The 15,200-nt window shown below is 34.9% G+C and overlaps 1 protein-coding gene across 11 annotated transcripts in view; it reads left to right on the top strand.

Annotated features, from left to right (window-relative positions):
- The window catches only part of NEK1 (NIMA related kinase 1), a 228,338-nt gene that overhangs the window by 39,536 nt on the left and 173,602 nt on the right, over nt 1–15,200 (top strand). For all 11 annotated transcript variants that reach the window (XM_045055687.1, XM_023252678.2, XM_023252680.2 and 8 more), the window contains exons 9-12: nt 2,826–2,880; nt 5,431–5,631; nt 11,918–11,978; nt 14,228–14,379. In XM_045055687.1, coding sequence (XP_044911622.1) covers nt 2,826–2,880; nt 5,431–5,631; nt 11,918–11,978; nt 14,228–14,379 — 469 coding nt within the window. The remainder of the gene's footprint in view (nt 1–2,825; nt 2,881–5,430; nt 5,632–11,917; nt 11,979–14,227; nt 14,380–15,200) is intronic.

Consider the following 15,200-nt stretch of genomic DNA (forward strand, 5'->3'; position numbering starts at 1 on the left):
CCAGGCATCTGGCTCCCAAGCCCAAATCCCTAATCATTGAGTTGTACTGTGGCTAACAGATTGTAGAACATGTGACTAGGATGAAGAATTCTGCTGCTGAATTCTATTTACCATTTATTTTCTTTCTAACTGAAATATACTAGCCAAGAAATATTGGTCTTAAATTTGAAAGCAGGGGTACTTCGGTGGCTCAGTCACTTAAGTGACTGACTTTGGCTCAGGACATGATTTCGTGGTTCATGAGTTTGAGCCTGGCTTCGGGCTCTGCACTGACAGAAATAGCATTAAAATCTAAAATTACTTAAGCTCAGGGCACGGCTCAGTTGGTTAAGCATCCAACTTCTGATTTTGGCTCAGGTCATGATGTCACAGTTCGTGAGTTCATGTCCTGCTTTGAGCTCCATGCTTGTTTGTGTGCATGCGTGCTCTTTCTCTCTCAAAATAATAAGTAAATAAACTAAAAAAAACTTTGAAAGCACTCACAGAAGTTAAAAGGAAGAAAGCGATAGCTCCTTTTTTTGAGTGGGAAGGAAGCTATGTTTGAAACCTGAGCGCTTGAGACTGAGAACATTAATGTATTTTTTAAATGAATTTAAATTACAATAATCAGTCTAGTTCATGGAAAGTATTATTTAGTGTATATTCTTAATGATACTAGCATTTTCTTTGAGCTAAAGTAATTTTTTTAAGTTTATGTATTTATTTTGAGAGAGAGAGAGAGTGAGGGAGGGGCAGAGAGTAGGGGAGAGAGAGAATCCCAAGCAGGCTCCTCTGCTCTCAGCATGGAGCCCAAAGCAGGGCTTGAACTCATGAACTGTGACATCATGACCTGAGCCAAAATCAGAAGCTGGATACTTAACCAGCTGACCCACGCATGTGCCCTGAACTGAAGTGATTTTAGACTTTAATGCTATTTCTGTATCTTGTGAATAAGTCAACTGTGAAAAATATCAGTCTTTATCTTTAAATTAGGAATGTATTTAATCCTTTGGTGAATTAAAAAAAAATTGTTTTTTAAACACTTTATTTTTGAGAGACAGAGTGTGAGCATGGGAATGGGAGAGAGAGAGACAGAGACACAGAATCTGAAGCAGGCTCCAGGCTCTGAGCACAGAGCACTGTCAGCACAGAGCCCGACACTGGGCTTGAACCCACCAACCATGAGATCATGACTCGAGCTGAAGTCAGAGGCTTAACCGACTGAGCCACCCGGGCGCCCTGAGAATTTTTTATTTTATTTATTTTTGAGACAGAGAGAGGCAGAGCATGAGCAGGGGAGGGGCAGAGAGAGAGGGAGACACAGAATCTGAAGCAGGCTCCAGGTTCTGAGCTGTTAGCACAGAGCGTGCCGCGGGGGCTTGAACTCACGGAGTGTGAGATCATGACCTGAGCTGAAGTCGGATGCTTAACCGACTGAGCCACCCAGGCGCCTGAGAATTTTTTATTTTAATGTTTATTTTTATTTTTGAGAGAGAGAGAGTGACAGAGTGTGAGCAGGGGAGGGGCAAGAGGGAGAATCTGAAGCAGGCTTCAGACTCCCAGCTGCAGCACAGAGCCCGATGCAGGCTCCAACTCAGGGAACCGTAAGATCATGACTTGAGCCAAAGTTGGACACTTAACCGACTAAGCCACCCAGGCACCCCTGAGTATTTTCTATAAAACTAATTTTGTGGGGAAAATAGTTTAAAAATGTCACGGATGAGCGTTGTCAGTATACTTTAAAATTCACATTTTTCTAAATATGTTTTAAAGTATTTTAAAAATAGGATCATTTGTGTAATGGTTTTGATTATACATGTTACATGTACTAACATGTACAAGTTACTAAATGGCTTAATTACTATTCACATTTTTTTTGCTAGTTGATCTGGAAACTAAATAAATTTTTGGGGGTTACAGATTTATATTTGTAGCTTTTTGTGAGTTTAGTTAAAGGTAACTTCAGGATTTCAGTATTGGATTTTCTTTTTTTCCAACAAGTTCAGCTTTCAGGAGTAGTGGTTTTTGTTTTTATTGACTACTAAGGGCAACTGTTGCTCTGAACTATGAGATTTTTATTTTTTCTTTTTAAAAATGGAAGGTAGCATTTATTTAATTATAAAAATATGTATAAAAGAGAGGAAGAAACTATAAAGGAGACATTATAACTAAGTCCTTAAGATTAAATATATTTACCTTATATAATATTTCAGTTGGCTGTCCTATGTTTCAGATAAATTTGAGTAAGTTAATATTTTCTTGTTTATCATGAAAACAGTATTTTGCTTTTATAATATATAGATTTTTAATTTTATTATTTTTAAAAGATGTTTATTTTGAGAAAGAGCACACACGTGCACCTGGAGGTAGGGCAGGAGAGAGGGAGAAAGAGAATCCCGAGTAGGTCCTGTATTGTCAGTGTTATCCTGATGTGGGGTGGGGCCCGATCCCATGAACCTCGAAATCATGACTTGGGATGAAATCAAGAGTCGAATGCCCCACTGAGCCTCCCAGGTGCCCCTTATATTTTTTTAAATCATGGTATTTCATAAATAATTGAATAAAATAACTAGAATATTCATGAAATTTACTGACTTTTTTCTTTTAAATATTACATTTCTTTAATAAAACTTTAAAATAATTGCTTGGGCAACTGCTTCTTCTAATCTGGGATAGCTACTTTTATCATTTGGATATGGTTGAAATTTTGAGTTTTAAAGGATGTATTTTATGGAACATATATTTTTGGAAAGCATTTTCATTCAGCTTTTGTTTCCTTTAAATAAAAAAAAAATTTAAGTAAACTCCGATACTTAGAGAAAATTTCTCATTTTTCCCTTTTCTAGTGACATTTGGGCTCTGGGGTGTGTCCTGTACGAAATGTGCACACTTAAACATGCAGTAAGTAGAAGTTTCTGAAATATTTTAAAAATTATGTCCTGAAGTACCTATAATATTTCTATATTTTAAAAATCATATGCCATCTTTCAGGGGGCCCACTTGTACTGGAAATTCTTCTCTGTCAGTTTTTAAATTTCTCATCTTTCAAGTGTAAATTTAAATAGATTTTCCTTTAATATATACATATATTACATATGCATGTTATATATTTATTATTATAATAGGTATATCATACTTTTTTACAGGAAATTATTCCTAATGAGAAAAACAAATTTGCTGTCTTTTTAATGTTACATTCATATATGAATTTGGTATTTTAGCTTATTTATTTCATCTTGGTGATTTCTCTCAAAACACCCAAATTATTTGAGTTTGGAATTGAAATTGAAGAACAATTTTTTACCATTTTCATTGAGGGATTTTATCAATTCAAATGCTCTTTAATTAAAATTTTTATTTTTTAGACTTTGTTGAGATGGCACATAATACTCCCAAAAGGGGGAGTTTTTGTCTTAAATAAGTTGAATTTTAGACACTTTCCATTTCAAAATTTTGCTCTTTAAAAATGCTCCCCCCATTAAACAGTAATGTATTTTCATTACAGAAAAGAAAATAGATAAAAATAGAAAGAAGTGAATGAATATCAAAAGCAGTTCCTCTAATTGGTAATAAGTACTTGTAATATTTTGTTGTTTCCTTCCAGGCTTTCTTCTACATTAATTTTTAAAAGGATTTTTTTCTCTCTGTCTAAAGTGTGATTATATTGTATAAGCAGTTTTATAGCCTTGTTTGTATTTCCTGATATTATTTGGGGGATTTTTTGTTGTTGTTGTGTTTTTTAATGATTGCACACTCTTCTACTGTATTGTCTTAGCTGTTATTTTTCTTTCTCAAGGTAAAAAAGCATAGGCTGCCAAAGTGATGTGGAATGGTGGTTATCAGATCTGTATTTGAAAGAATTGGTCAGTTTTTCTGACATACCAGTCATTTTAGGTCTAACTCAGTGCATTTTCTTTCATTTTTCATCTACATTGTTCTGTCACCGTTGCTTCTGTATTTTGGAGCTATTTACACTTAAGTAGACACATGAAGTTAAGTAATTCACTCACCTTTATGAAAAAAGCTTGTCAGTTAAGAGATAAATGAAAATTGATTGTAGGGAAGGAATAATTTATCATTCTGCATTTAGAATTCCTTCTTAGGTACATAGATATTTCTAGATATTTCTAAATTTCTATTTGAATTGTACTCAAATTTTAATAACCTGAATATCATATTGTAATTGTCTAGGAGAATTCAACATTTAACAGAACGTTTTTATACTTGGTATAATTATCAATACCTAATTTATAGCAAGTTTTGTTTTGTTAATGTGTACGTTAAGAACATGTTACAGTGTGTAACTATTCTATACTATTTTAGCAGAGATATCAAAATCTTAATTTTACTTTGAAAATGAAAATTAAACCTTTAGATTTTAAACTGCCCTCTTTTTTTTTTTTAATTTCAGTTAGAGTTTATAGTGTGTTTACTCTTTTTTTAAAATTTTTTGTTTTTAATGTTTATTATTGAGAGATAGAGCACGGGAGGGGCAGAGACAGGAGAAGACACAGAATCCGAAGCAAGTTTCAGGCTCTGAGCTGTGAGCACAAGAGCCTGACGTGGGGCTCGAACTCACAAACTGTGAGATCATGACCTGAGCTGAAGTCAGATGCTTAACTGACTGAGCCACCCAGGCAACCCTGTTTACTCTTTTTTTTTAGTTTAGTTATTTATTTAGAGAGAGACAGAGACAGTGCAGATGGGGAAGGGCAGAGAGATGGAGAGAGACAGTCCCAAGCATGCTGCCAGTGCAGAACCTGATGTGGGGCCTGAACCCACGAAACTACCAGATCATGACCTGAGCCAAAACCAAGAGTCAGATGCTTAACTGACTGACCCACCCAGGGGCCCCTATTGTGTTTACTCTTAAGATATATACTATTCCCATTGATATGGCTTATATTCCTCTTTGGAATATTTGCCACATTGCTCCTTACATGGCTTTTGGAAGTATCACACAGTTCATAATAATGAGCAGTGTTTAAAAGGAAAGTAATTAGTATTTTTATTTATTATATTTTTCTCAGATACTTGCCATTTTGTAGTTAATTTCCTTTCCCACTTACTGCAACAAGGCACAGATAGGCAGGTCTTAAATGAAGACTACAAGGTTTGTTTGTTTTTGTCTTTATTATTATTCTTATGTTTTTATAAAATCTTTAATATCTTTATTCCATCTTTCAGTGTGTTGAATAAGTAAAAATTAATCTTTTAACAAGTTATGATGTTTTATGAGGACTATTAGTCTCTTTTAAGTATGTTTATAAATAACCAAGTGAACTTTGTTCTGAATAACATATGCTAATATATATATGTACATATATATATTCTGATTAAAATATTTGTAATATAGTTCTGTTCTTTAGGAAAAGAACTATTTCTCATTGTTTATTCCTATTTTCAATTTATGTATGTTTCATACATGTTTATTTATTTTCTGGATTTTAGTTTGAAGCTGGCAGTATGAAAAACCTGGTACTGAAGATAATATCTGGATCTTTTCCACCTGTGTCTTTACATTATTCTTATGATCTCCGCAATTTACTCTCTCAGTTATTTAAAAGAAATCCTAGGGATAGACCATCAGTCAACTCCATATTGGAGAAAGGTTTTATAGCCAAACGCATTGAAAAGTTTCTCTCACCTCAGGTATGTGTTTTTTGTTTTTGTTTTTACTTTAAAATAGTAAGATTATGGTGCTTAATTAGGACATGACCTATGTTTTGTGGAGAGCACAGCATAATTCTGGAAGATCGAAGTAGCTTTTTCAAATTATACTGGAGTCACCTTTCTTTCCATTTTCATACAGTTCTTCCCCTTTGTATTTGTTTTCTAGTTGTGAATCTGTAGTAGAGAAAACATTCCTCCTGTGTTCCTCTTACCAGTTAATTTTTACACTTCCAGTCACCAAATGTGTGGTTGTTTCTCCCACACCAAGCAATTCTGCAACATAGCTGGGTGTCCTGAAATTTAGTTCAGTCTGGTACTGTCTACCTGGAGATGTGTATCATCATATCCCACAGATTAAGGGCTCAGTTCCCCAAGACTGCCCCACTTCTGAAGCCAATGGCAAGTTCACGTTGTCACCTGTGCTTTTGACTGACCAGCTATAAATCAGAGGTTCCCACAACCCCGTCCTCTGGTTTGGTTACTAGAGTGGTTCACAGAATTCAGAGAAATATTTACTTAAGTTTACCAGTTTATTGTAAAGGAATACTAACTATAAAGGATACAGATGAACAGCCAGGTGAAGGGATACATAGGGAAATGTCTGAAAGTGTCCTGAGTGCAGGAGCTTCTGTTCAGTGAAACAGATGTGTCACCCTGCTGGCATGGTCACCAACACAGAAGCTATCTGAATCCTGTCGTTCAGATTTTTTATGGAGGCTTTATTATGTAGACATGATTGATTAAATCATTGCCCCTTAGTGTTTGATTCAACCTCTAGTCCCTTTCCTCCCCCGGAGAGGAGTAGGAATGAGAGTTCCAACACTCTAATCACGAGGCAGATTTCCCTGGCAAACAGCTTCCATTCTTAGGGGCTTTCTAGATGTCACCTCATTAACATAAATTCTGAAGTGTACTTGAAAGGGGCTTGTTAAGGGATATAGGAGTACTGATGCATAGGGGCACTTGTACCCCAATGTTTATAGTAGCACTCTCAACAATAGCCAAATCACGGAAAGAGCCTAAATGTCCATCAACTGATGAATGGATAAAGAAATTGTGGTTTATATACACAATGGAGTACTATGTGGCAATGAGAAAGAATGAAATATGGCCCTTTGTAGCAACGTGGACGGAACTGGGAGTGTTATGCTAAGTGAAATAAGCCATACAGAGAAAGACAGATACCATATGGTTTCACTCTTATGTGGATCCTGAGAAACTTAACAGGAACCCATGGGGGAGGGGAAGGAAAAAGAAAGAAAAAAGAGAGGTTAGAGTGGGAGAAAGCCAAAGCATAAGAGATTCTTAAAAACTGAGAACAAACTGAGGGTTGATGGGGGGTGGGAGGGAGGGAAGGGTGGTGATGGGTATTGAGGAGGGCATCTTTTGGGATGAGCACTGGGTGTTGTATGGAAACCAATTTGACAATAAATTTCATACATTTAAAAAAAAAAAAGAAAGAAAGGGGCTTGTTAGTGGGAATGCAAGCTGGTGCAGCCACTCTGGAAAACAGTATGGAGGTTCCTCAAAAAATAGACTAAAAATAGAACTACCCTTTCTCCTCATTGAAAACTTAGGATATTTTCTTGAAGTAATATGATCAGTGACATTTATATTTGTAAACCAGAAGCCTATGCTTCAGCAAAAAAAAAAAAAAAAAAAAAAAAAAAAAAAGGAAACTGTATTATATTAAACTCATGAGCCATTCAATGTTTAAGTTCTGTGAACATTCCATGTACTTTCACATTCATGATGTTCTACCATGCTGTTTGCCCTGTAGGATCCTACATGCCTTGTTAACATAAAATCCCCAGTGTGGCATAAAATAAATGTCTCTTGTGTTTGTGGCACAGTGTGATGAGGAAAAAAAAAAAAAAGAACTACCCTATGACCTAGCAATTGCACTACTAGGCATTTATCCAAGGTGTGCCGTTTCGAAGGGACACATGCACTCCCCATGTTTATAGCAGCACTATCAACAATACGCAAAGTATGGAAAGAGCCCAAATGTCCATTGATGGATGAATGGATAAAGAAGATGTGGTATATATATACAATGGAGTATTACTCGGCAATCAAAAAGAATGAAATCTTGCCATTTGCAACTACGTGGATGGAACTGGGGGGTATTATGCTAAGTGAAATTAGTCAGAGAAAGACAAAAATCATATGACCTCACTCATATGAGGACTTTAAGAAACAAAACAGATGAACATAAGGGAAGGGAAACAAAAATAATATAAAAACAGGGAGGGGGACAAAACAGAAGAGACTCATAAATATGGAGACCAAACTGAGGGCTACTGGAGAGGTTGTGGGAGGGGGGATGGGCTAAATGGGTAAGGGGCACTAAGGAATCTACTCCTGACATGATTGTTGCATTATATGCTAACTAATTTGGATTTAGTAAATTTAAAAAAATTAAAAAAAAATGCAGTACAATATTAAAAATAAAAGAAAGGGGCTTGTTAGGCATAACAAAAGACATCTTTATCCTTTTTGGATTTTGATACCTTTATTCTTAACCACTTAGGTACTTTAAGAGTTTTAGGAGCTGTGTGCCAGGAACTGGACACCGAATATTTATTTCTTAATATAAATCACCATATCACAAAATTATCACTCTGTCTCAGGTTTCTGTTATTGTATTTTCCAATTATTTTATCATGGTACAATGTGCATAACATAAAATGCATCATTGAGTGCCCTGTTTAGTGGTATTAAATAGACTTTCACTTTCATTTAGTGCCACCATTCATCTTCACAGCTCTTCACCTTGTAGAACAAACTCATTGCCCAATAACTCCTGTTCCCCTCTTCCACAACTCCTGGCACCTGCCTGTCTACTCTCTGTCTTCTTGCGTTTCTAGCTGTAAACTTACTATTAAAAAAAAATTTAAATCCAGTATAGTTAACACACACAGTGTTGTTATTAATTTTATGTGTATGATATAGCAATTCAATGATTCTGTACAATAGTGCTCATCAAGATGGGTGTACTTTTAATCATTTCACCTATTTCACCCACCCCCACCTACCTCTCTTCTGGTAACCGTCTCTAACTGTAAAATTATTAAACCTTTCTGTGCCTTACTTTACTGACCTGTAAACAATGGGATTATAAACATATCTGCATCATGAGGTGGTTGTTTTAAAAAATTTTAATTTTTTTAAAGAATTAAAAAAATGATAATGTATGTAAACTGCTTACTGTCTAGCATGTAGTAAGTGCTCAATATATTCAATATAAAATATCAATATATTGTTTTATTATACTAATATAAATATATTAGTATCAAGTTATATGATTATATTCTATTTAATAATTCTTGGAAACCGTTCTGTGGGCATTTGTATGTATAATAGATTGTGGACTCATGATTTTTTTCTCTATTACTCACATATAGATGCGTAATAAATACTTATTGAGTTGAACTAAAATTTTAATTTGATGGGATTTGTTAAATATTTATATCAAATCAATTAGCACAGGTTATTGATATAATTTCCTGAAACTGCAATTATTTTATATTAAGTATTCGTATGGCCTATGTTAATTTAAATGACCACTGTTAAACTCTTTTTTTTTTTTTTTAATGCTTATTTGTTTGGGGGAGGGCATAACTGGGGGAGTGGCAGAGAGTATCCCAAGCAGGCTCCACACTTTCAGGGCAGGACCAGATGGTGGGGCTTGATGTCATGAACTGTGAGATGACCTGAGCTGAATTGAGTGAGATGCTTAACTGACTGAGCCACCCAGGTGCCTGTTAAAATCTTCTGTAAATCACATACCTAGCAAAGTCATAGTTGTATTACATTTTTTTAATTAAAAAATTTTTTAAGTGTTTATTTTAGAGAGAGAGAGAGTGTGTGTGTGCCTGAGAAAGGGAGGAGAAGAGAGAGAGGGAGACAGAGAATCTGAAGCAGGCCCTGCATTGTTAGCGCAAGGCCTGATGTGGGGCTTGAACCCATAAGCTGTGAGATCATGACCTGAGCAGAAGTCAGATGCTCAACCAACTGAACCACCCAGGCACCCCTTATTGCCTTTTTTTTTTAAATAAGTTTATTTATTTATTTTGAGACAGAGCGAGAGAGGGGCAGAGAAAGAGGGAGAGAGAGAATCCCAAGCAGCCTCCACACTGTGAACACGAGGCTGATGGTGGGGCTCAAACTCACAAACCATGAGATTATGACCCCAGCCAAAACCAAGAGTCAGATGCTTAACCGACTGAGCCACCCAGGCACCCCTAGTTTTATTACTTTTATGTACTCATGAGATAACTATCCATATTCTCTGGCTTAATAGAACATCTGTGTGAACAAATAATTTTCAGAAAACAGGTGTGGATTTAACTATTCCTACAAGGAGAATACATTAGTAATCAAGAAAGCCAGTTAAAATGTGTAGATTGAAGGTTACTTATATAGGATATAGCAAGAATCTCTGAAATGTAGGTGTCTTATAATACTACTTTGTTATAAATAACATTTTCAAGGATGATTTATGATGCAATATACTATTGCTTTTTGCAACTACTTCATTGAATCTTGCTGCAGTTTCCCCCCACCCCCACCCCACCCCATCCCAAAACCAGTGGTTAGGACATGCAGTGTCAAGCACTAGAATTCAACTAGCCAGCAATGAAAGAAAATATTCAAGCCTAGTATGTCAAGATTTATAATATGGAAAGAAAAAAAAAGCAGATTATGATTATTAACAAGTAGAATATTGGATAGTATGTGTTTAGTATATGTATAGCTTCTTGTTGCTATTTAGATATCACTTAGATTTCATTTTTCATGAAAGCTCTTTGATTCCTAAGGTCTCTTTTCTGCTATATATCACTAGTTCAGTATTCTAGTGAGAAAGTTTATAATACATGTTTTATGGCTTAAACTTTGAAACAATTTATGAGCTTTTTTATATGAACTACAATAATATTCTGTAGGGTTTTTTTTTTTTAATCTCTTCTTTATCTACCATCAGCCAAGGTTTAATAGGACTTAATTCTCAATCTTGCACACCCTGGAAGAAGCTTGACAAATCATGGTTAAACTCTACTTCATTAGGAGTATGGGTGCTGTCCAATAGTGCTTTCTGTGATGGAGTATTTTATATATGCATTGTCCATTATTGTAGCCACCAGCCATATGTGGTTATTGAACAGTTAAGATGTGCCTAGTGTGACCAATGGGTTGAATTTTAAGTTGTATTTATTTAAATTGTTAATCTAAATAACTACATATGGGTGGCAACTATGTTGGATAGCACAGCATAGAGATTTCAGAATCTTCTCGGGTTATATATGCCACATCTCTTAGTTCATATTGCATTCACACAAAAAAGTAAAACTCACATTAAAGCAGTGAAAGAAACTTGCCCAGTTTGGGGCAAGTTGGAGTTTGTAAGTCACCCATTTTTTTTCTATGAAAAAGGAAGGGACAAAATGCAAATGTTCAGAAGAGAATATATATTTACACAGTTGTTCTGAATTGCCTATGAACCAGACCTTCACTTAATTTAATTTATCTTTTGGTGAAGTGGTTCTCAAGTTTCAGCATACATAAAAAATCATTTGGAAGACATTGGTAGGTCCCATTGCTACAATTTCTATCTTAGTGATTCTGAGGTGGGAGAGCCTGAGGATTTCCACTATTGAATACGTCCCCAGTGGTGCCATTGCTGCCAGTATGAGATTGAAAACTGCTATATGGGAATCCTTAATGGGACAGATGACCATCTCAGTCATGGTTTTTTTTTGCCTGTTGGAGCTTCTGTTCCACTGCTACTGTGGAACTGTTTTCTCCAGGAGGCCTCATTTCTCTTAAAGAGAAAATTCACTTGCTCTCCCCTACCCCACCCAGTAAGAAACAAAACAGACTGAAAATTGAGTTAAATCTTTGTTGACATCATCGTTTTGCACTTAAAGAGGGAAAAAAATTTAGTGAGAGAAAATGACTTCAGGAAATGTGATTTTTGGTTCTCAAAATAGGCTCATGAATGCTAGGGAATAAGTATTAGAGTATTTTAGTAATAGTAAAAAGAGATGTATGTTGAATTATGTAAGAATTTTGTAAGAGTGGAAGGGAATTAGCATGAGATGAATTTGGTGAATGGGTTACTTAGGTTTAGTAAGTATAGTTTATCTGATAGCATATTTGTGACTGAAAAAGGGAGAAAATGTAATCTGATTAATGGATAGGTTTCTTGTTTTGGCAGCTTAACATCTTTTCTGACTTTTTCTTTGTCCTCTTTCAATCTAAGCTTATAGCAGAAGAATTTTGTCTAAAAACATTTTCCAAGTTTGGAGTGCAGCCTATACCAGGTAAGTGAAATTAATGTGAGTCCAAACAGGTATGTTTGCAGTAATTAATACACTAATGCTAATTAGTAATTCTCTCTAATTGTATTAGAGATATACGTAAGTATAGTAAGTTGGGATAATTGTAGATAAATTCAGGGGAAATGCATCTTTAAATTATTTTTGAGAGATGACAATTTATAACACTTTCTGATGAATTAATAACAAAATTTCCATTTCTTGTCTGCCTTATTTAATGACATCTGTCTTGAAATTGTCCTTCTTAGCTGCTGTTCTAAGATTGTTGTAGAATGTTGTAAAATGTCTTAGGTGTACATCTTTATGTAATATATTTTTCTTTGAGAATTACTTCATATTCTAAAATTTTTAAAAAGTAAGTTAATATGAAGTTGGGTACCTTACCAAGGATAATTTTCTTTTAAATGTGGCCAACAGCAGCAGAATATTTATAAGATTGTGGGTATGGTTATGTACTATGTGTATGTATATTTGTATGCAAAGGACACTGTATTTCTTCTTCATAGAATGATACCAGAATGGATTTCTAAAGTCAGTGGAAGTTATGTAAGATTTGAAGAGTATATTGTTTTTCAAACATAATGCTTTGTGTGTCTCCATTTTGAGTTTGAGTCAGTTACTAAAAAAAAATACCGTATTATAAAACTGAGTCCATGTAAGCTGGAAGTGGGATGGCAGTGTGTTCTTAGGAAGGCCAGCAATATTTACCTCTTCCTAAAGACACTTAGACTCATCTTCTCAGGGTGCAGAGACTGTCAGTCCCTGGGAAATCAATTCACTCTAAACGAAATTCACAAGAGACAAACAGCAGAATCAGCATGTCTCTCCTGGAGGTCACGCCTCATGAGAAGTCACATCTTGATCAAAAAGCCTCATTGTCACAAAGACCAAAATATTCCATGTCAGCACATTCTTTCCATGTAGATAAGCCTACATAGGAATTAGAAAGTTAATTTGTTGTAAGAGCAGTTGGATGAATGAAATGTTTAATATCATGAGGCTCAAATAGGAGTTGTATTGCTGATGGGCCTGTAGATACTTTGTGGGCTCCAACTCCCCATATTAAGCTTTATCCTGCTGGTAGCCTTGCCACTGAGCCTGAAAAGTACCACCAAATCAGTGACGTAATTCTCCCTCTTTTCTGGGTGTGAATGGGAACTATTCAATATTTTTCTCTTGGGAATCTTCATTTTTACACTTTTGTGACTTTATCTCCTTTTCCAGTATGTATGCCAGTATGTGTACTGGTATACATAGTATTTCTTTGGTTATGTTAATACATTTAGCCAAGTTATAGCATTGTGATGTTGTGTATATGTGTTCTGATTTGATCTTACAGTTGAACTCTCAGAGGGAAATTGTTTCTTTCACTTTTCTTAGTTCCTAGTTAATGTCTCTGAGAGACATAAATAGACTTTCCTCTAAATTTCTTCAATTTAAACGTTTTTCTTGGATTTATTATTGTTCTAAGATTGACTTCACCTTGTCTAGGTTTCAGTAGTAATTGAATTCATTATTGCTGTAGTACCTACCCTTTTTATATATCTCTTCTGATTATTTCTTTAAAAGCAGTCCATAAACCTTATTCTTGATACAGAGTCCCCTCCAGAAAGTTTGACCATTTTATATTCTTACATTAGTGTATAAAGGTACCCATTCCATTAGACCCTGAGCTATAATAATTGTTTTAAAGTCTTTGTTATTCTGTAGGTCTGTATCATTCAGATTATATAGATGAAGAAAGTGTTAATGTTGCTCAAAATGATGGTGTTAGTGTTTAATAGTTACTCTTAAAGTTTATGTGCCAATTTTGAAAGTAATTTCTAAAACAGTAAGTGTTCTTTTACAAACATTTTTAACAGCTTTGTTAATTATTCTATACCTTTCAATTACCTATTTACAGTATATAATTCGGTGTTTTTCAGTATATTCACAGATTTATACAGTCATCACTCACAGTCAATTTTAGGGATATGCTTTTTTTTAATATGAAATTTTCAATATCTTAGAGATGTGTGGCCTTTTGATTTTTTTTTTCCAAAAAGTGGCTTTAGAATCAAATAGTTTATAATGAAGGCATTGACATGTGCTAAGGCGTGAATAAGATGTTTAACGAAAAGTCTCAAATGTTGTCAATGATGGTAAAAATGAAAAAGTGCTATCTTGAAGAATTTTGAAAGTAAAGATTTGATATAAAGAACTCTAGAAAAAACTCTTTGTATCTTTCCATGTAGCTAAAAGACCAGCTTCAGGACAAAGCTTGGCTTCTGTTGTGTCTGCTCAGAAAATTACAAAGCCTGCCGCTAAATACGGAGTACCTTTAACATATAAGAAATTTGGAGATAAAAAATTACATGAAAAGAAACCACTTCAAAAACATAAACAGGTATGATCATATTACAAACTGTGTTAGTAACAAATTAAATTTGATCTTTTTTTTTTTTATTGCAGCTCAATTCAGTTATCTTGATACTTATAGGATTGTTTTCATTAAGTTACTAAAGAACATTGCTATTATTCCCTGCTTCATCAGTCTTCTAAAACTGGGAAGACTTACCAAAATCACAAGGAAACATAAAGTAGATATTAAGTAGTTGGTGCAATAAAGAGAAAGTGATGTTATCTGTGAAATCACTTTTGAACAACCTGAGCAGAGCGTTTGTTTTTGTGCCTAAAACAAGTAAATGTAATACACTTGTTGAAAATGTGGGAAAAATTTGTATTTGAGAATTCACAATCAGATAAATAAATCAAAATCATAGAGCTGGAAGGAATGTTACTGTATAGTCTGCTTTGTAGTATTTAATTATATATATATATTTTTTTTCTGGGGGAGAGAGCAAGAGAGAGCACATGTGTGTCCTCCCACGCACGTGCTGCCCCCTCCCTCCCCCCGCCACGTGCATGGGAGAGAGGCAGAGGGAAAGGGAAAGAGAATCTTAAGCAGGCTCGATCTCATGACTGTAAGATCATGACCTGAACCAAAATCAAGAGTTGGCACTTAACCAACTGAACCACCAGGCACCCCTACTTGGTAATATTTCATCTTAAAAAATTAAGGCCTATAGCATTTAGGTGACATGCCTAAGAACACAGTGTTAGTTGCAAGAATTTGTCATTTTTCTTCATGTCAATAGCTGCATGCTTTGGCATATGAAACCTGTTTTGTTTTGGACTACATATGCACCTGTATGCATACATACATAT

This window comes from Felis catus, chromosome B1 (assembly GCF_018350175.1).
Source record: "Felis catus isolate Fca126 chromosome B1, F.catus_Fca126_mat1.0, whole genome shotgun sequence".
Classification (NCBI taxonomy): domain Eukaryota; kingdom Metazoa; phylum Chordata; class Mammalia; order Carnivora; family Felidae; genus Felis; species Felis catus.